Source organism: Colossoma macropomum, unplaced genomic scaffold, assembly GCF_904425465.1.
Source record: "Colossoma macropomum unplaced genomic scaffold, Colossoma_macropomum, whole genome shotgun sequence".
NCBI classification, from domain to species: Eukaryota; Metazoa; Chordata; class Actinopteri; order Characiformes; family Serrasalmidae; genus Colossoma; species Colossoma macropomum.
Window position 1 is genome coordinate 4051554 of NW_023494807.1, and position 22350 is coordinate 4073903.

Below are 22350 nucleotides of genomic sequence, written 5' to 3' on the forward strand. Positions count from 1 at the left end.
ATTCATATATTTCATATATTTAATTTAGTAAGTGTATTCTGAATAGCCACTTGTTAAAAACATAACGTGCATTACAGATACCTTAATTCTGTATCCTGAAGTCCAGTGGTGAACAGTGACTGTGCTACGTCTTTAGCTTGGAAATGTAAAGACTTACTTCGTTTCACCAGCACCCCTATGGGATAATTGTATGTTAGCACTAAGCTAACAGCAATTCACATAAACATGTTTGTTATAAAGGGTGATTCAAAAAGATTTATCCGATTTCAAAGCGCCATTTTTTACAACGTGAGGCGTCTAGGAACCAATCACATACTAATTGAAAGAGGGGGGTCATAGAGTTTCTGACTGTCAGTATGGCAGTGAACCTCCAACAGCTCAGAGCGTTCGTTGTTGGTGCCAACAGCTCCAAGAAAAAGGTCACCAGCATCACCAGCTCTCTGATTTTTTGTGGGGTATGTGCCACCACTTCCAACAACACTGGACGATCTCCGAAATCGCACTGAAAGAGCCGTGAGTGCAGCGACACCCGACATGCTCAATCCAGTATGGGATGAATTTGACTATGGTGTTGATGTTGTCCGTACAGCTGGAGGAGGTTCATATTGAGACCTTGTACAATTACATAATAAACGTTCTGCTCATTTACAGTTTACTGCATTGATCTGTGACGATTTACAAGTGAAATCAATCATTTTGAAATCGGGTGAATCTTTTTAAATCACCCTATAGATTTAACACAGACATCTGAATCTTGTAAAATACATTTCAGATGTTTTATTGTAACAGACATTAATTTATTTAACCTTGTACTGTCATGTACAAACCTTCTGGCCTCCCCACTGTCAAAATATGTTTTCTTAACACATCATCTTCAGCGGTGGTTCTCAAACTGGAGGCTGTGACCCCCTTGGGGTGGCAAGGGGCCACTAAGAGGGCCACAGAATTTTTTTTTAAAGCGTTATCTCTACTTTGTCATTGAAAATTTTCTCAGTTTAAATCTGCATCGGACATATATAAAAAAGTGGTACTGACATTTTTATTTGTGTTTGCCTTTGAAAATGGGCATCTACTCTGTGGACGTCTCAGGCCTCACTTTAACAGATCCCTCAGGCACAGCTTTTGTATATCTGTTGCTTCAAAAAGTGCATTCGCAGGAACGCTGGCTCAATGTAAAAAAAACGCTGAAAGCCTAACTGAGGTCATGGAGGACATTGGAACAGTTGCCAAGCAGCGACTGAAGGAGAAAATAAACTGTGTGTTTAGGGAAGATGTGGGGAGCGTCAAGATCATGATCGGCCGTCGTTCATTTTTTCGCTGCCCTGCTCGTAAAGTTCCAAAACATCTGTTTAGATGCTCTCATGATTGCTCGTGTGGGCCCCGTTGTGGCTCAGGCCCATGAGCACTCTCCCATAAAACCATTGGAATAACCTGGGCCTCATAACTGGTCCCCCATTGTAAACTGAAACCTACCTGGTTGATTTTGCTGTCAGTTCCATATAATACTGGTGGTTAATCTGACACATTAGGCCTCCAGTTCAGCTCCTGAAGGCCTTACCAATAAGAGAGCTCGCTTGGCTGTATCTACATAGATACAACACAAAATCCTTGCAGAGTTTAAATACAAGAAACATGAGCTGAAAATAACAGACATCTATGTTTTGTTTTGTTTTGTTTTTTTCACAGAAATCATTAGGTTCTCTCTGGAGGCCTAGAAAGCCGTAAGGGTTCCCCTCTGGTCCAACCCTGTAACAGCAGCTACAAAAGAATGGTTGTGGGCGGGGCTTGGATGGGTCAATCCTTTATATCGGATTCCATGGATGTTCATTGTGTCCAACCAAATGGGTCTCACTGTACAGGCTGGGGGTAGAAAATGCACACATACAGTCATTGTGTATGAAATGGTAGCAGCTGCAGCTCTTTCTCTCTCTCTCTCTCTCTCTCTTTCTCTCTCAATCTCTCTCTCTCTCATTTATCCATACTGTCACAATACAGGCTAAGTCTGGCCTTGATTGTGCTGTGCTAGGTGTTGTAAGCCTCTGTATGTGTGGGAAGGGGCTGCAATCAATTTGCTGATTAGCACTGTAGCATTTTAAGCCCCTGTCGCTCCATGCTTGTTTGTATCCATAGAGCACAGCTGTGATTTGGGGGGCTGGGGCGTACCTCGCGCTTCTTAGAGAGACACATACGCGCACCGAGGAGTTACCTCAAGGGGCTCCAGACATTATTTTTAATTGCAACAATGAATCCGCACTCGAAAAGCTAAATTCCCCAAGGTCTCCTTTAAGGAACCACAAGAGGGATGAGAGCGAGCGAGGAGGGGGGGGAGGGGGGGGGGCGGTTGTGGGGGTTCAGTAGCAATCTCTCAGTGAATCAGCGGGCCTGAAAATCCAATCTGCTCTTGGAGACAGCAGGCTGTACATCATTTGTCAGGCCCTGGCACTATCAGCGCTTTATCAGGCGCAGGGTTTGGGAGGGCTCGGCCCGTGATTGATTTGAAACAGGGCGTAGGGACAGTAAAGGGGGGACTCTGGAGTTCGGCCTAGTCCACATCTATCCCCCTGCGGACGGCCTAGCACAACAGTGTTTTGAGAAGAGACTGACAAAGCCCTTCAAGGGATACTTCATTGTTTTTCAACCTCGTCTCTGTCTGATGAATGGGCGTCATGTGGACGAGTACCAGGGACAGTAATTTGGACGCGGTGTCCTGTGCTTAGAGATGAACAGGACTCAAAACACGGTTATAATAGAAGCCAATAGGAAGCTGCTTGAATGGACACAATTGTTCTTCAACCTCTGATGAATCGTATGGTTGATTATTATGGGAACAATAATTTCAAAATATTTTTCTGCGCTTAGAAATGAACAGGCTTGAGCATCTGCCCATTGACCTCTATTATAAGCGTGCTTTGAGTTGACGCTGGGTTGGGTTTTCTTTTTTTCGTCTGAATACGGGACGACATCAAAATTATTATCCATAGTAATCAACTGTGGTCTACAGCTGCTACATATAGAGATTGAGTCGAAAAGCGACGGAGCATCCCTTTAAAGTCATTGGCTGGTGCGTAATGGACTGGACCGCCATTTGTTTGTTTTCGCCATGGACAAACAGCAATCCATAACCGCTGCTGGAGTAACGGACTGTTGTTTGTTTTGTTTTGGACAAACTGCCACAACAGATCACCCACGGCCGAGGCTTAATCCTCAGATGTTGTATATTGCGGCTAGAAATGTGTCATGCCCTTTGTAATCCACAGCCCTTCCCCACCCGTCCGTCCACCCCTCCGACACCCCAATTACTGAAGCATGCTGGGAAAAATCACAGTGGCAGAACAAAGCTCTGCAAATCAGCTCCCCTAAGAGCGCCACGCAGGGATCGCGCTGACAGAACAGCCGAGGAGAGCGCTTTTGGAGACTGACCGAGGAAGCGAAGTGGTGTTTCATACAAGCCAGGCCTTTTGTGTTGGGTAGTCTTTTAGCACATTTCCTCCAAAACATACTGCTTAAAACATAAAACATTTGGCATAAAAAATTCTACCTAATTCATTTAAGATCATGTCGTTCTAGAAAAAGTCTAAATTGTTCACAGTGGTGATGATAGGAACCAAACGTCTGAAGGCTCTAAACACGGCCTCCACAGAAGGATGTTACGTGAATATGCTGCTTGATGCTTGAAAAACTGTTTTATGATTGCTTAGAGATAAGATTGTGGCCCAAATTTGTTGTTTAAAATCCATTCATGGTGGAGGGGTACATGCAGGGCATTGTGGAGGCAAAATAGTCCACCCCAAAAAAAATATTTTTCTGATTTACAGCAATTTAACCTTCATCATTACACATAAAAAGCAGAAAAAAACATGTAGGTTCGCTGGGGGTTTTGGGTAGTAAATAAAATGGCTATTTTTGTGTTGTAGACATTGTGACTCCTGGTTCCTATCACCACCACTGTAGAGAGATCAGAGCCTGTAAGTTTTTCTAGGGTGGAGCATTTCAGTTAGAGGTATGCAGAAGATTTGAAACATTGGTGGAATTCCCCTTTAAAACCCAATAGGCTTCTATGTGGCATAGAAATAGACGGGAACCCTCATATAACAGTAATGGAGTAAAAAATATATTTATAAATCAGACAGTTCTGGTCCTAAAATCTGATTGGCTGAGCCGCGTCCGATGCCGTTGTAAAATCCACGATATATGCACGTCTATGAAGGCTTCACAACAACCGAACTCTGTATTACTAAATGTATCACTGCGCCACAGCACGAAAAACCCTTGTGCTGTTAATGGATTAATCTTTGACTCTAAAGCTACGTTCACATTACAAGCCTAATTTCTGAAATCCAATTTTTTTGCTCAAATCCGATCTCTCTGACAGGATGGTTCACACTCGTTTAGGTAAGTGATTCAAATCTGTCATTAATGTGACGAACCGGCGTCCTGAAATGACCCTCATGAGCTCATCCTACTCAGTAACGTCACGTGAATGAATCACGTCCATCATCAGCACAAACTAACGAGCAGAACGAGCTTCGCTGAGAAGATCATTAACTCTGATCAGCTCTCAGCTTCATTATTAGAGCGAGACGAAGGAGAAAAAGGTGAGATGAGCTGCTTTTCCACCGTTTACAGGCTTTAATGGTGACGCTGAATCGCACAGTGGAAAAAAAGCACATTAATTCCGATCTGAGCGTCACATTAAGGTCGCATGGCCACTAATCGGATACGTATCTGATCTAGGACCACATATGAAAGTGAATGAAAAGATCAGATTTGTGTGTCCACACAGCCCTGAAAATATCAGATCTGAGTCACATTAGGGAAATCGGATTTGTGCCACTTCAACCTGGTAATGTGAACGTAACCTACTTTGGCTCACATCGACCACCGAGTGTACTGATGATTTTATTTAAACTGAAGGTCTGGAGACTTATGATCTTAACTAGAACTAAGTTAGGCTGGTCAGCTAGCTAACAGGCTAAAAGATAGCCAACAGCCTAAACAGCTCCATCATTAATATCACAGGCTTGAATTAAAGTTCTTACGGTATGATTCACTGTAAAACGGCGGTATAAAAGTCTAAAAATGTCACCTGAACGTCACTGAATGCTTCAAATGTCCATGTCTCAGTCAGAAGTAGCGTCAAACCCAGGCTGAATCCCAAACGGCTCTGTACTCCCTAAATAGTGTGCTGGCAACAATAGTGCACCATTTATCGAGTATAAACGAGTCCCAAATGAGTATTTCTCATCTATAATTTGCATCGTTGGGGTGCCGGATCCAGTATGTGCACCTATGTAGGGAGCAGGGAGCCGTTTAAGATTCAGCCCCAGCGTCAGACGAGGGCGCCGCTGGATTGGTGCTAAATATGGTAATTTGGTGACCAAAAAGTACCTATAAAGCAAAAGTATTTGCATTAAACAGTGCTGTGTTATCATATGCTCATTGTTATACGAGAAGAGGTTAAAAAATTGATGAAATGACCGCAACATACAGCCATTCTCCTCATTCAGCGGTCCATGGTTGCTTAGCAACCGTACCATAATCTGAGGAACTACGTTTCTTGGCGGAATGCTTGTTTATGCCGATTATTATTAATAATAACAAATTATTTTGGCTGCCGTCTTATAAAAGCAATAAGCCCCTTGAGGCCGTAAGTAACAGCGATTTTACGGCCTCGCGTGGCTTATTGTTTCAATAGAAGTTGTGCTGTTATTTCCGTTTAATGGCATTTTAAGGCTCGATAAAGAACAGAACGTATACATATTTTACAGTCATATTTTTATGACTATAACAACTGGTAAATGAATCTAGGCTGGCCAGAATACAAGCTAACTTAATGAACAAATAATACTTTTGCGCCAAAAATGTTTTAGATGAAAATGTCAACATACTTCACACAGTTACACAAGGACGTGCTGTTTGTCCCCATGAGGTCTATGGGAATCAGAATCACACACTATCGTTCTATTTAGAACCACCAGTTCTATATAGAACTATTTCATGCTTAAATGGTTCTTCGCAGGGTGAAATGGTTCTTCAGGTCGGTGGAGAATGTGTTGTATATGGTTTTGTATGGAACCTTTCTGAAAATGGTTCTATGTAGCACCTAAAAGCGTTCTTCTATTACAAGCTTGACATGGTAACAATAGCAGAACCCTTTTTGGTGTCATATACAACACATTGTCTGAAGAACCATTTCACCACACAGCAAACCATTTAAGCATGGAACGGTTCTAAATAGAACCTTTCCCTGTACTGAAGAACCATCTTTTTAATTGTGTACTTCAACAAAATGTCCAACAGGATTTTAGAAAAGGTTAAACACGAAGTAAACATGTTTATCGAAGAAAAATGCTGGAATATTCCTTTAAGAGCACTTTGCTCATTTTCCTCATCAGGGCCTGTGGCTGCCTGGGCCCAACACCCACAACACCTCCCCCTCATAGCAGCCTGCCGGCTCCAGCCCACACTGACAACTCCGAGCAAGGTGGGAAAAGCAATTTACTCCTCTCTCCCTTTTCCTGGAGTGTCAGCTTTGCTAAATAACTGGGCTGAAGTGTCTACCCCCACCAGCATGGCTAACAGGCCTGTACAGCAGGCAACTAGCTGGGCAGCTATAGAGGGGCTGTACTGCTTATATTACAGTGCAGTGTTTCCTTCCACCAGTCCTGTAGGTCCACTACACTGCACCTAGGTCAGGTCATTAGTTGAAAGGATCTGTTGACCAGACTTAAAAAGTGCTATATGTATTATAAACTCTTTCTCGCCTCTCACAGCAGTGCCTTCGTATCTGGAGTTCCAGGTTTGAATACTGGGACAGCCCCCTTCTGATGATGCATCTTGAAGGTGACAGCAAATGGACAGTAAGCACTTTGGGCAGGACACTTAGGACCGGGCTGTATTTTGATTTTTGGGTAGCTGGCTAAAAGTGTTCATACTAAAGGAAGCTGTAAAGCTAACTTTACTGCTTTTGGCTTATATCTGTGACCAAATCCCAGCAGCGATTTAATATTATACAACAGTTAGTTCCGGCCGATTTGGTCAGACTCTGAAGATGAGATGACACTAAATTCCCAAACTGTCATCACCACTGAGCAGCTTTTCAGTCGGCAGCTGTGACAGAAGAACCTAAACAATCTGGAATCAGCCAGAAATGAACCCAACACCATTTGCCAAACTAAATGGGCTGTAAGATGCTTTACAGACTGGCTGGAACAAAACAACATTAATACTGATCTGGCAAAAACTGACAAAACTGAGCTAAACTTGATATTGCGGCAGTTTTATGGCTCAGTCTGATTTGGTCAGACTCTGAAGATCAGACTACACGTTTGGCGAATGGTATTGGGTTCATTTCTGGCTGATTCCAGGTTGTTTAGCTGGTCTTCTGTCACAGCTGCCGACTGAAAAGCTGCTCAGTGGTGATGACAGTTTGGGAATTTAGTGTAAGGATCTGGAGAACGAACTGCCGGCTGTGCAGCGAGTGGGCGGGGCTCGTTACTGTGACGTAGCAACAAGCTGCTCGTTAAGGAACTATAATTTGGTGGAACTGCAAACATTAAAACATATTAAACGCCGCGTTCACGGCCCAGTTTATTAATTTATTACTTTATTTATTTAACTGTTGTATAAAAGCAATAGAACACTCGAGGGGTGTGTTATCGCCAATACTGCGACCAAATCACAGCCGTGATGTTATTTCACGATAACACACTCCCTCTCGGGTTCTACTGCTTAAAAAACACACTGCTCCCTTCTATTCCACCAGAATATGAATAATTCAATCATTGAGAGGTAAAGTAAGTTATTCAGAGTGGTTTGCTGTGAAATAATTCACTGTAAAGAAACTCTTTTTTTTTGTTTTTTTAAGTGGTGGTGATGGGAACCAGGAGTCACAATGTCTACAACACAAATATAGCCATTTTATTTGCTATCCAAAACCACCAGTGAACCAGATTTTTTAATAGCGATAGTTTAAAACAGTGCTAATTCCGAAAAAGAAAACGTTTTCTTTGAGGACAGTTTGGCCTAAAAACACCCTGCATGTACCTGACCACCATTAATGGATTTTAAAAAATATATTTTAGGCCAAAATCGTCTCAGAACTATTGTGAAACGATACAGCGTGTTTGTAACTATTTCATGTACTTCTTTTCTGTGAGGGAACTTATAGAGGCATTAAACGCTTCGGACGTCTGGTTCCTATCACCACCACTGTGAGCAATTCTGACTTGGTGAGCTTCTCTAGACTTTCACATCAAACCACTCTGAACGACTCCGTTCACGTCTTAGTGATCCTGTAGAAATTGTGAAAAACTGGCGAAGTTCCATTTCCAAACAGGTCAGCGGCGAGACTAGCATATCCTGAGCGAGGTAAGAGTTTCCAACAGGTGTATGACATAATTGCACAATGCATGCTGGGTATTGTAGTGAAAGCAAACAGATACAGCATGATTTAAAAACAATAAAGGTACAACCCATTAATGAAAGCTCACTTAAAATAAGCTAATTAATAATACATTAATAATCCAGTTTCACTTTAAAGAGCCACCCACGGATTCTCTAAGTAGATTCGTATGAAAGGTTTCCCCATCCATGCAGAGACGATGACGTGTTTCACACTTTATTCATAGAAAAGCACTGAAATTCAACACAAATCATATAAAATGGTAGTAGCATTACATAAATAGTAATAAATTTTTGTTTATAGACATTAGCTCAAGAGGTTGCACAAACAAAAAACAAAAAAAAATGTTGTTGAACTATACTTTTGTGGCAACAAATACTGGATACCTTTTCATAATTCAGTAGCACAGAGAGGCGACAAACACTTTCCCTTAAATTAAAAAAGAAAAAAAAAAAATCAAAGGATAAAAAAAAAGGAACAAAAATCAAACAGTAGATGAACTAGTGAACAATCTCTACCAGCGATTATTATTATTTTTTCCTTCTAAAATCTAGGGACAGATCAGAACACTGGTACAGTCAACACATATAGACACTTAAAGAGTATGGGAGAGAGAAAAAATAATAGAGCCACAGGAGTTTATTATTCTCTTCTTGCAATGCCGTCAGACCAGCTAAGTTGAGCTACAGAAAATGCTTGCTTGGTGGTTATTTATTTCTTTATTTATTTCTTTCTTTATTTATTTTTGTTGTTGTTCTATATAGCAGGCAGCGCTATGATCATCCTGCAGACTTCGGCTGAAAGAAAAGAAGGCAAAAATCTTTCCCTAACCTGCAAAAACATCCCCTCTGTTCTGTTCAAGAGGAGGAAAGAAAGGCTGCAGACGGTCGTTATCAAGATGGAGGCATTTGTTTAATGTGAATTTTGTGGCTGATGGTTCGGAAGAAGTTGAAGAACGCAACTGGGGGGGAAAAAAAAACAATATTTAAATAAAAAAAAGTGACCAACACTAAAACTATCAACAAAACAGAAGTCTCCTCATCACACGTAGCCATCCAAAACGGCATCTGTCCAAGTCTCGGCGAGGCGATGGGGCGTCCAAAGCTCCGGACAGACAGGAACCGCTCCCAGAGTCCTTCCCTTAGCCCAAATACAGAGATTTACAGTCTGAAAGTATGTCAGTTGACGCTAGGCGAAGGCAGAAAACCCAGAAAACCTAGAAAACCGTGCCACTTTGTGTGATGACATAGCTGGCAAACTCGAACACCCTCAACCCCAAGCTGTGGACAGTCGAAAGGGGTCATTTCTTTCCTTTTCTCTCTCTTTTTATTTCTGTACTCCACTGACGTTGGCGACACAGCCTCCTGAAAACGCACGCTGGATGCTTTGAGAGAAGACTATAAGGCTTGGAAAGTAAAAAGAGATGTACATAGGTCAGTCAAAAAGGCAAAAAAAGGTCCGTCCCAGTTTGCAGCAAACGTGCAGACTACCGACAGAAGTGTCCAATCAGAGCGTGTCCCCTGACCGCGCCGAAGCCGAACGAGGAATGACGACAACCCCCCCTCTTCAGGGCCGTGGGAGGGGAGTATAGAGCCAGGAGGGGGGGGTTAAAATCGTGAAGTGGTTCTGCATAGTCAGTTTATAAATGTTTGTCCTCCCCTTTTTTCTTTCAGTCTTTACACGCCATGCTATTTCTTGCAACACAAAAAAGAAAAGCATCCAAAAAAAGAGGATACAAACATAGCAGTAAATACAAAAAAGAAAAAAGAAAACTGTTCACAGGAGCACCTGAGAAATGTTTTTTTTTTTAAAGTCTTTCCTCTTAACTGCTGTCACATTCCCAGCCCGCGACAAATTCAAGTATCCAAAAAGAAAACAAAAAAAAACAAAATAAAAACAAAAAAAAAGTTATCATAAATAATTATAACTTTACAATTTTTTGAATTGACACTTTCATATTTACAATATCTTAAATGCTTATGCTACTATTTTTTTTTCCGTTTTGTTTCTTTAAGTGATTCCCTGAGAACTGAGTTGAGCGTCTCTTTTCTCGTTTATCCTTTCTTTTCTTTCCCGTTTCCTTCTGTTCAAAGCCGCAGAGTGCATTCTAAGTGTTGGGAAGGGGCGGCGGGTTATGGAATGTGGAAGAAATGACAATTTTTTCTCTTTTTTCCCCCCTTGCGTTTTCCAAATGGCTCTTTTTTTTAATCCTTTAACATAAATGCCTGCATGTCGGCAAATTTAGCTTTTACACAAGGTACAAGACGAATCGTGAGGGGGTGAGTATTAATGAAGTGCTTGTATAATAATGCTACTACAACAACTACTCACTGAGAAACGTGGCTGATAATGCTAACGCTAATGCTAGTCTCTGAATTGCTGTCCACCTTGCTGCTGCAAAGATGTTTTTCTAGCTAATCTCCATCCGCTGCATCTGTACTGTATGGTCGAAAAAGAACAGGAAGCCTGTTGACTTGAAGCCCATTTGTAACAGAAAACAATGGGCAGCTGCTTCTGCTGCACTTCTTCACCACACAATACAGACGCGGCTCACAGAGATTAGGTTTAAGCTTTTTCGCTCAGTCGTCTCGAAAAAGACAGCTTTTTTTTTTTTTGGTCGATTTCAGGTGGAGAAGAAGGAAACACCTTTTCTCTCTCTGATGCCGTGACAGCACCATTTCTCAGGTGTGGATTGTGGCTGATAGATTCAGCACCTTAAAATTCTCTTTCGTCTCTTTCTCGAAAGACCCCCCTCACTACGTCTTGAAAAAGAGAAAAGACAAACCAAGAGGAACGGACAGAGGGGAGAAGGGAGGGGCCTGATGCTTGTTGTTTGGCCGAGTCCTGGGGTAGGTGCGTGTTGGAGAATTCCTAGGATAAGATGATTAACACCTCTTTGCTCAGCTGCGTCACCCTACAGTTCTTTACCCTCAAAAAGTGAGGCCACTTCCAGACCGTTAAAGCTGTTCCTTAAATACGATCGAGGTATGACAGTAACACTGTGTGCGAGTGTTTCAGGAATGACCTTTTTTTGTTTTTTTGTTTTTTTTCTTTTTCTGAGTGTTCAAGCTCCTTCAAAAAAAACGAAACAAAACAAAAAACAAACAAAACAAAACAGTAAAACCCACTAATATCACCATGATGGAAAAGCTTTCCCAGGCTCAGAATATACACTGCCTGTCATTTGGTTTCTCTTTATGTGCCACTTCTACAATTTTTTTTTTTTAATCGCAATTTGATATCCGTCACAAACTAAAGCAAGCATAAGCCAAAATAAAAAGCATTATTAAGCTTGTTCTCCCCTCCACAGGTTTCTACCTGGTAGAATAAGTCAGTGAACAGTGGTTGTTCACAATTAAAAAAAAAAAATAAAAAAGAAACACACAAATCAAACAAAACAATGTATAAATTCACGAAAGGATGACAAAACAGAAGAATGAGAAGAAATAATGCCTTGAATTTAAATAAAACCGGAACAAGCAGATCCAAAAAGAGTTCTGTGCAAGGGCGTGGTCAACCGAAACGTTCCCGCACCAACATCATTAGTTTCTTCTTACCCTTGTAGATCTGCTTGAGGTTGTCTATGAACTGGGCGAACTGGATGTGGCCGTCCTGGGCCAGGAGGAAGGTTTCTCTGGCCTTGCTGAGGAACTCTATGAACTCGCCATAGTGGCGTGGGCTGATGTGGGTCAGCCGCGAGTGCGTGGTGTTGATGTAGGCGCTGATGGTGGCATCCAGCAGCTGCCTGAGGGGCGCCTTGTCCGTGCTCATGAGCTTGCCCGAGTTGCGGCGGCCGGGGATTCCGGCCAGGCCGGGGGCCGTCATGGTGCAGCGACGCAGAATGTCCGAGAGCACGGTGGCGCAGTGCACACTTTTGACCACTAGGGGGATGAGGGCGGCGAGCTCGTTTTTGCCCAGCGAGTGGCTCAGAGCGCAGGCCCACAAGACGTCATTAATGGCCGGGTGCGTGTCCTGGTTATAGGCCAGGTTGAGGTGGGCCATGGCCAGCGAGGCCAGCTTAAATGCCCTCAGCGGGTAGCCGCGGTGCTCCATGTAGCGCGCGATGGTGAAGAGCTGCGAGTAGCTCATGCCCGTGGAGGCGGCGTCGATGACGATCTGGTAGGCTGTCTCAAAGGCGATGTGGTCCTTCTCGCAGAGCGTCAGGGCCGAAAGCGCGCAGTTCTGAGGGTCCTTCATAGCGCACTGCAGGGCCAGCGTGCGGGCGCAGCCAGCCAGCTCCTCACGCTGAGGGTAGTCCAGGCTGAGCCGCAGCACCGTGTTATGAGACATCACCGTGGCGGCCACGATGCTCGTGGCTTCGGTCGGGGTGAAGAGGGTGTACCAGCTCTGCAGGATGCTGACCAGGGCTCGGAGGCCTGAGATGGGAGAGAAAGGATGATTAGAGCTACTCAGCTCAGCAGTGAAGTAATAACTATTATTAGTAATAAGGCTGTTCCCTCGAAGTTGTAGCATTTCTGGTTGTAGGGCATTGTTATATTAAACTGTAGCTGGCCATAATTAAGAAGCATAACAAAAAAACAATATTAGTAATTAATACCAATTACTGTCCTTAAATCACATCAGCACATAGTTGTTTTATGCTAACCTTAGCTTTTTTCTCACTTAACTGAAAAGTACCAGTAAAAATACATGTAAAAACACAGGAAATTTCTGAACAAGGAAAGATGTATTCAGACTTTTCACAGACTTTTGCTACGTACCGACTTCAGTAGCACAGGTAACAAGCCAGCGCACCATCTCTCTTCGTCTCCAGTTCAGAGTGGACAGAGTCATCCTCATCACCTACACAGAAACGTCAGGATGAGTTACAAAGAACAAAAGACCAGACACACCCAAAAAACAGAACATAAACACCAGCGCACACACCTGAAGGCCAAGCTCCAGGGCGACATTGAGCAGCGTGATGTCGGGTGGGTTATCTGCGGGGGTGGCGATTTTAAAGGCGTCCTGGGCCAGTTTGAAGATCAGTGAGGAGGAGTGAATGTTCTTCTGGATGGCCTCCAGAACCGTACGCAGCCTCAGCATGTCTCCTACTCAAAACACCAAACACGTTCACTCAGATTATAACTCAAACAATAGCATCGTTTATCAAGGAATTTACATTACACTTGCATTACATTATGTTGCATAAAGATGCTTAGAGTGAAAAACAGACAAAACCATAAAGTATATTTCAACAACATGGGCGATACAGTGCTGAGACCAAAATATCAATATTTTTTTTATTTGAAAATCACCAGCTTCCCTTTACATTGTGTCAAAACATTGTTTCTTCATTAACTTCTATTAAGAGTCAAGAACATTCGTTTCCTTCTTCTGTTAGGTCACCATTTTGGAGATCAGAGATTTATGTACTGTATTTTGTGCAAGCATTTGAGCATTACTCACCCTTGGCTGCAGTGAGCATGGTTGAAGCCAGCTCGCACTGCTGGGACTCCAGATGTCCGAGGGTGAACCAGCGGGGGTACCTGCTGGGTACGATGGAGATGCCGTGGTGGGGGTGACCCACGTCGCCTGAAGGGGCCGTGGACTCCAAAACAGGCAGCCTGCAATACATTATTATCAGTCATAATGGAAATCTTTACTATTCCATCCTTTACAACAGTCTTCATAAGGTCCAAACCAGGGCTATGTGTCATAAACCACTCAAGTAAGTCTTGGCTTTATGTGTTGACTAAACAGTTTGCACAACGCCAACTTGGATCAGTTTAAGCTTCAGTTACTTGTTAGCTGCATTGGCCTCATATTTCCAGTGCAAAACCAGAAGCAAAGTTCAAACACCAAACGTATCTTGGCTGATCGACTCAATCTGGTGTAACGGAGCAAATCATGTAAATTGCTTTAACCAAGAGATTCACATTCCTGTCCACTTTCATGTCATCTTCTTCCCCGACACACCAGATTCAACTCAGGATGGATGTGATAATTAGGTAACGAGCTAAAAACAGTTGCATTAAAAAAGGGAAACCCCTAAATTGTGCTCGGAATTGGAATAGGAGCTCCTGGACAAAACGATCTCAGTTCAGGCTATGACTGAACGGCCTTTGAAAACACCCAGACTATTCCAGCGCTCTGTGCTCCATTAGCTTTGTCTTTGTGCTGAGGCAGCAGATCTGCTGTTCTGTGCTCTGCTACCCATGTCTGGGCAAGCGTGCAGTGGGAGCTGCATTATTGATTGTGTATCAGTGAGGACCCTGAGGATCTGGCCTGGATTAATGACAGCACAGTAATAAAGGCCCACTGAGACTCTATAGGCTGCAGCCAGAGACAGCAGAGCCATGCAAGCACAGTCACGCATTAGACTGAGTGTGTGTGTGTGTGTGTAACGTACAGTACTGCAAAAAAATATATATATTTAAAGCTATTCATCTGGGCAGTAAGGATTTTTTTTTATAATGGTGAACAAATAAATCACCATTATAATAAATACATATAACCATTAATACTATTAATAGTAAGTGAGACTTTATATATGTCAGTGTGTTTGATTAACCAGTATTTATATATACATTTAAAGCTTATTTATAGTTACCATCCAATACCTAGTCAAGTTAAGCTTCATCGTATTAAATTGTTCATTAAATTAAACAGATTTTCCACCTATTTTTCAAATTCTGTGCATAATTAAAAGGTTAAAATGTAATGAAAGCTCGATGTGAAATGCTTTGTATTGAATAGAAATTTAGACTGTACAGTGGTGGTGATAAAAACTAGGAGCCACAGTGTCCAATACAAATATAGCCATTTCATTTACTATCTGTCTTCTGAGTGTATGTAATGTTGGTAATGGTAAATTAATGGTAAAACTGGAGTAGTGATTAGTGATTATTTTGGCCAACAACATCTCTGCCATGAATGAAGGGAAAAAAAAATGGGCCAAATCATCATCAAACATCAGTAAAACAACATCTCATCTCAGGAACTAGGCAATGTATTCAGAACCATTTAATGTAATAAAATGCAATAAGCATTTAGAGGCTTCAGACGTCTGGTTCCCATCACGACCACTGTAAACAATTATGACTATCTACATTCCTCTAGAATGCAGCACTTCACATCAAACCACTCTAAATGACTTTGTTAACATCTTAACGATTTAATTACGCAGGAATTACCCTTTAAATCAGGCGTGCTTCTCATGGAACTGAACAAATGTATGAGTGCACCAAGGAGAAGAGGACCCAAATCTGTGTTCTTCTAACCACACAACATAGACCTAACTGAAAACAAGGAACTTGTATTACTTTTGATTGCAGTTCTAATGTTACTGCCCAACTCTTACAGCCCAAGTAAATATCATTTAACAATCTTCTCAGGCGGCTCAAGACTTCCGCACTGTACTGTACATTTAGGCTTTTTTCTACACAACCCATTTACAGTGATTTCTATCCTCAGTGTTAACATCACATGGAATTTTTGTCACATTTTAAAAGTGCTCTCCACTCGCTGCCCTTGCTGGTCGCAGGATTACACAATTGAATGTTTTCCTTGCTTTAATGCACTTGATTCAACTCAACATGGGTGTGATAATTTGCACAGATGAGTTGAAACAGGTGCGCTGGGGGAGGGACACAGTGCTGTCCAGAGGAATGAAGTGGAAAGTGGGAACAGCAGAGAGAAAATCACACCACCCTTCCAAAAAAATTTAATTACGTCATTAATATTAAATGTTACTTATGAACACTTCACTATAGGGCAGTGTTCATACGCCTGCACAAGCACTTCATTTCAACTGACCAGGATCTACTCAAACATTTATTAACACAAATTCCAGTAGGCATTTGTCTTAAAGGCTGCATTTGCCAACATTAGGTTGTCATGACACTTTCTGGATCATTACATGACATAATACTGCCCAACAGTAGAGTGTTAACTTCGTTATTCTATATTAGCTCACACTATGTTGATTTATATACTATGAACTAGACACCAAAAGGCATTTTAGATTTTTTTTTCAAAATTTTGGGACAAAAAAGAAATCATGAAATGATTAAAGTCCTGTAATTTTCATATTTACACCCAAAATATCCTCACATTTGAAATATGAGGCATTCTGTATCTGCTGACTATCTGAATCATTTTATACATTTACTTACATACATTTATTTGCAAACTAATTGGTTTTATATTACTGAAAACAGTAAATCCAAACTTTTATATGTTCTCACCTCATGGCCCTCAGGCCGATCTTGTAGGCCAGGTCCGTGTCGTGGGGAAGGAGTGCTGTGAAGAGGTACTTGGCGAATGTGTGCATGGGTACACTTTCTCTGTGGATGACCTCGCCAAGGCCACTGAAAGGACCACCTGCACAAACACAAACACACATAGATCAGAACTCAACGTACGTCATCACTACAACCTCCTCTTCACTAAACAGTGCAAGTCTTACACTCTCCAGTGCACCACACTGGAAGTGTTCAGACAATGTTACCTGGCTAACAGAGAACACCTATAACACACCGTGCTTTACGTGACAGAACATGATGGCTGTTTCAGAGTCATGAACATATTTCTGTAATGCTGGCATACGTACTAGGTCCAGTTAATACTGTTCTAAATAGTGCCACAGTGCAGGGAATAGTGACACTTTCAGTTCCTTATAATAGTGCTCTATTCAGTGCACCTGAGTTTATAATGCAGGAAACAGTAATTAGGGGACCATTTCGGTTCTCTATAATAGCATTCTGTGTACTGCTCCTGATTTTATGCCGAGAACAATGATAAGGATGAGCGCTGGTCAGCTTAGAGCCATGTCAAATTGGTATGTTAGAAAAGACCCTCAGTCAGACTCTCAAAATGTCTCCATCCCTTTCTGACCAGAAGCGAACAGGAAAATATTAACAAGCACAAGTTCAGACGGCTCTTATGCGAGCTGTAGTGAATAATGCCAACAGAATGATGTCACAGAGCGGGAAATCTGTGGAAGACGTGGGTGTGTGTGTCTAAGACTAGAGAGAGTGAGGAGGGTGGCATGGGAAAGAAAATGGGGGGGATATGCAGGCCCAGGGGAGGAGTGTGGGAAAGGCAAAAGAAAAACAGGAGAGAGAGTGAGAGAGATAAAACAGCAGTGTAAAGGGAAGATGGCAGAGGAGAGTGCAGTGAAAAGAGCAGGAAGCACATAGAGAGTGTGAATTAGTGTGTTACAGTAAGTGATAGTGTGTGTGTGTGTGTGTGTGTGTGTGTGTGTGTGTGTGTGTGTGCAACAGGAGAAAGGGTTTGTACCTTTGTGTGTGCCATAACTGCACATTTTTAATGTGCAATTACTGTTAATTTGCTGTTATTTAAGAGTGTTCACTGCAAAGAATGTGTTAATTTCACTTAACAGAATTCCAACAAAAAGTAATCTGATCAGGGCGCTTAAACCTTTGCATTCGACTATATTGTATATATGCTGTACTGGAGAGTACAGCATCTGAAGAGATTGGACTGCGCATCCTTTATAAAGACAGTGTGTTCATACCTTCCAGTAGCAGTACAGCCTGTTTCCGGAGCGTCTGGACCAGCAGCTCGTCCAGCTCCAGCTCCTGCAGCTTGGCTACGATCTGCTCCTCGTTGCGGCAGACTTTATCCTGGGCATACAGTCCCTCCGGCATCAGCCTCTGCTGCCCCATGCCCATCAGCGCCACCTCCAGGGCCAGGGCTAGGTACGATTCCCCGCCGTCCGAGCAGCCCCACACAGGCACGTGCTGATACACTGGGGGTTTGGGCTCACCCGAATCTGCAAGGAAACACAAGTAACTGCTTAGTGACCACTTTCTTTGCTCTCCCAGTGACTCTACAGCACTGTTTTGGGTTAGCATTGAGATGCTAATACAAAGTGATCTAGTTGATCAGCCAACACTTGTTTGGTGTCAGAAGTTTGCTTCTTTAGTTTTGCACTGGAGCTACAAGCTAATATAGCTAACAAGTAATGGAAATCTTTATCCATCTATTAGCATCGTGCTAACTGCTTGCTTAAATCATTACAAACTGATTAGTTAAGTAGTCTCCAAAAGACTTGTTTATGTTTTTTGGACACTATAAAATTAGACAAAATCATGGACAAAGTTTAGTCTTTAAGATAGTGTTTTTATCCATGCAACAAAATTTTGTCCATTTTTAAAGATAACAGTATTTCATACAGTATCAGAACCATGTCAGTCTATTTGAGATCACTTAACTTTAGGTCTGAGGCAAGCGTGTGGTAAGTTTACATGATGCTAAAGGTACTGTTAGCTACACTCCGGTGCAAAACTAAAGCAAAAAGACACCAGGCTGCTCGGCTACATTAGAGGCAAACTGTGTAAATTATATTTGCCCCCAAACTATTCCTTTACACCACTTTTCGGACCCCCTGTTTGTGTTGGAGATTACACTGATTAGCCGCCAGTGGTAGGTACTACAGGTTTCCACTGAACTTCAATGATAATCACAGTAAACTACTGTAGACTAATAATGACTATTCTGTCGTCTGTGGTGTATCAAGACCGCGGTGTCACCCCAATCTGAATGCACATGTACGGGGGGGGGGCAAAAACAAAATCTGTCTGTGTGTCAATCCGTCTGTCTGATAAGAGACTCAGCTCTTAAATCCTGGCTAATGAACCCACCGGACTCTGTCTGAATCAGGGGTTCACCCTGAATGCCACCAGGCACGTGATTTCTCCTCAGCTGGGGGAGAAGCTTATAGTTCTCAGTAGGTGACTGACAAACCCAAGCTGCTGCTTAGGGGGAGTTTATTCACTTCTGTACTGCTATACCGCCCACCCCTTAGTCTGGAGATTCTGAACACACACATACATACGGGGTAGCTTACATTGCTTGTTAGCAACATTAGCCTCACACCTCCATTGCAAACCAATGGAGGGAATTCAAATGGATGAGCTAATGCAAACAAATGGAAAAGACACAATGCGAAGAGGTGTCAGGATGACCAGGGAGCAACTGTATAGAACGTTTTTCATATACTATACAAGAAAAGAGGGACACAAAGAGAAGGAAAACAGAAAGGGTGAGTAGAGGAGCAGAGAGTGAAAAATAAGGGAGTGAGTGATGGAGATGTTTGGACTACATGTTTCAGCTGCTGTTGTTGGTCCTGCTCAGCTAGCATTCTGACCTCTGGACGCTCCAATTGGACAAGCCCTAGGGCCCGCCCACACTGCCGCAAATGCCAGATGTTTCCAACTGTGTGATGGTGTCAAACAAAGGGCTCTCCAACACACACGCATGCTTGTTTTTATACATTCTCAAGACACTGGGACATGCAAATCCCATATACGCTATAGTACAAATATACGGTAATATGCCCCATATGTATACAATATATGCAAGAAAATATATTAAATATTGCATCACACTGTACTGCAATGCATAATGTGAAACTGTATTATATCACTGTATCGTGACTAGCATTTTAACTTGGAGCTAAAATATAGGCTTGTGGCTAAAGCATCTTCAAATACCGTACTTTTGCAATGTTGAACGCTCTAATAAACTGAAAATGGAAGCCACTCTACACTGGGGAAGCATCGAAAAATGTACAGAATCGAGACACGACAGTACCAAACCAAATAATTCATTTTGTGAACTGGTACATGCCTAACAAGTATCTATATGTAATAAGAACTTTCAAGGCTTAACTCTAAATCTAACCCCATCCGTAACCTCAGTAAGAAAAAAAGGGTTTTGTTCTTTCATTTAAAAAAAAAAATTAAACATTTATGAAGTCAGAATCATTTTGTTAGTCCTGTTTTCCCCTATAGTTTCCTACAAAGTCATGGTATTTCTTTCTTGAAAATGTCTGAAAACAAACACACAGATGCACACAGGATCACTCAAACCCAAAGAGAAAAAGAAGCACTACGACAAACACACACACACACACACACACACACACACACACACACACACACACAAACAGACCCAATCACCGTACCACTCAGCTGCATTATTCCACATCACAATAGCTCCCTGTTGGTGTCTCACAATAGAAACACAAAAGCCAACACTCTTCTTTTTTGGCGAGGACTGGGGAGGGATGTATAGAATGCAAATGCTGATTGAATTTATACGTTTTACTCCACACTGTGTGTTCAGAATGACTTCTCTGCTACAATAGCGCCCCCTCCCCCACCACCACCATCACTGCTGTAAAGACTAAGCGAACTGGATGAACCCCCAAACACACACACACACAGGCTAATCAGTAGGATCGAATAATGGCATGAGTGTCTTAAAGGGGAATTCAACCTATTTTCTAACAGAAGTAAATAGGTAAGATGTATAAAACATCATTCAGAGTCTTCTGAGTTTTTTATATGCAGTGTTGATAATGGTCAAATAAAGGCAGGGGGTGGTTTGCCTTAATTGCCCTAATTTGCCTTACAATGGATTTTAAAAACACATTTATGACCAAGACCTCCTCAAAACTACAATAAAACAATAAATCTGGCTATGTATTCATACCCATTTCACGTAATAACCTTCAGGTGAGGGGGCTTTTTAGAGGTATTAAACATTTTTGGACATCTGGTTCCTATCACCACCACTGTAAACAATGCCGACTCATTTCACATTAAATTGCTCTGAATGACTTTGTTTACATCTTAACCATTTAATTATCCAGAAATATTGGGGGGGGGAGAAAAATCGTGGAATTGCCCTTTAAGAGGTGCCCACCCCATAGACACCCACATCTCTCCCTTGTGGGTGAAAAACACACAATCAGCCAATAATAGTAGTACTGTACCTCCGGTGTCCATGGCGTTGTCATCTTCCACTCGACACGTCTCCGTGAGGGTGGCGAAAAGGCAGCCGATGGGGTCAAGGGGGTGGCCCACCCAGCCCTCCAGATTAGTAGTGCTGGTCATTCCCCTCTGCAGCAGCTCTGAACACACACATACATATATTTCACTGAATACTGGGTGATAAATGACTCAGTGCATTAGGAACTGATAATTAATTTAACAGCTGCTCCGTAAGTATGTATAGACCAGTGTTTCACAGTGCTGCACATTTTAATGTTTTCCCTGCTCTAATTCACCTGACATCATCAGCTCATTAACAAGCCCTTCATGAGGTTAAAATGGATGTGTTAGAGCAGAGAACACTACAAAATGTGCAGCGCGGATAGCGGCGGACAATATGACGCTTATTATCATGACGATTTCCGTCACATTATGTCACGATGTGCATATTGTGAAAACAAACTGCATTCGTCTTTACAAAAAGAGCATTATATTATATTTTAATGTAGCACTACTGGTGCTGTTTACGTCTATTCCAGAAATACTGTGATTTATACTGTGTATCAGGACAGGACAGAAGTGGAGTAAAGACTGTATGGAACAGTTTGAATATTGGCTTCTGAATAAGATGGACTGTCTCGCGTCCATGTGGACACGTCATGTGCAGTTGGCTACGTTTAATACAATAAACATACAATCATGTGCTTTATTTAATTTGCGGAGAAATCAGCTAAATAAATTGTATTATTTGATTGCCCCTTTCAAAAAACAAGTGCTCGAAGTCTATTTCTGGTCGGTCAAAATCCAGTCGTTTTTTTTTTTGTCCTAAAGCAGCACTGCAATCTTTGCACAACTGTAAACAAACCTCACCGGGGTTTGCACAGAGAGCAAACTACAAACGTCAAGAATACGTAAACAGCAGCCAGGGCAAACTGCTAAACTGATGACATTTAGAGTACGACACCTATCACACTCAGCTTCATACAAACACTCAAATGTCACATTTCATAGAGTAACAAAGCCAGACTAAATAAAGGCAGCGAAGGTTCAAACAAACTGAAAAGATCCTTATAAGAAGTTAAGGTGAGCCTCCTCAGTCTTTCAACAGAACATAATGGAGCTTTTGTCAGCTCTTGGCTACTATAGACATAGTATCTTGCCAAGCAGATAAAGACTGCAGTGAGGTCATGTTTTGAGCCG

General features: G+C 42.1%; 1 protein-coding gene across 1 annotated transcript in view; it reads right to left on the bottom strand.

Moving 5' to 3' along the window:
* Nucleotides 1-10366: 10366 nt before the first annotated feature.
* The window catches only part of zswim5 (zinc finger, SWIM-type containing 5), a 64677-nt gene continuing 52693 nt past the window's right edge, over nucleotides 10367-22350 (bottom strand). The window contains exons 8-14 of the mRNA XM_036555896.1: nucleotides 21153-21290; nucleotides 17886-18143; nucleotides 16594-16729; nucleotides 13814-13971; nucleotides 13292-13455; nucleotides 13126-13207; nucleotides 10367-12780 (exon numbers count right to left, since the gene is read on the bottom strand). Of these exons, the coding sequence (XP_036411789.1) occupies nucleotides 11918-12780; nucleotides 13126-13207; nucleotides 13292-13455; nucleotides 13814-13971; nucleotides 16594-16729; nucleotides 17886-18143; nucleotides 21153-21290 (1799 nt within the window). The 3' untranslated portion in view covers nucleotides 10367-11917. The remainder of the gene's footprint in view (nucleotides 12781-13125; nucleotides 13208-13291; nucleotides 13456-13813; nucleotides 13972-16593; nucleotides 16730-17885; nucleotides 18144-21152; nucleotides 21291-22350) is intronic.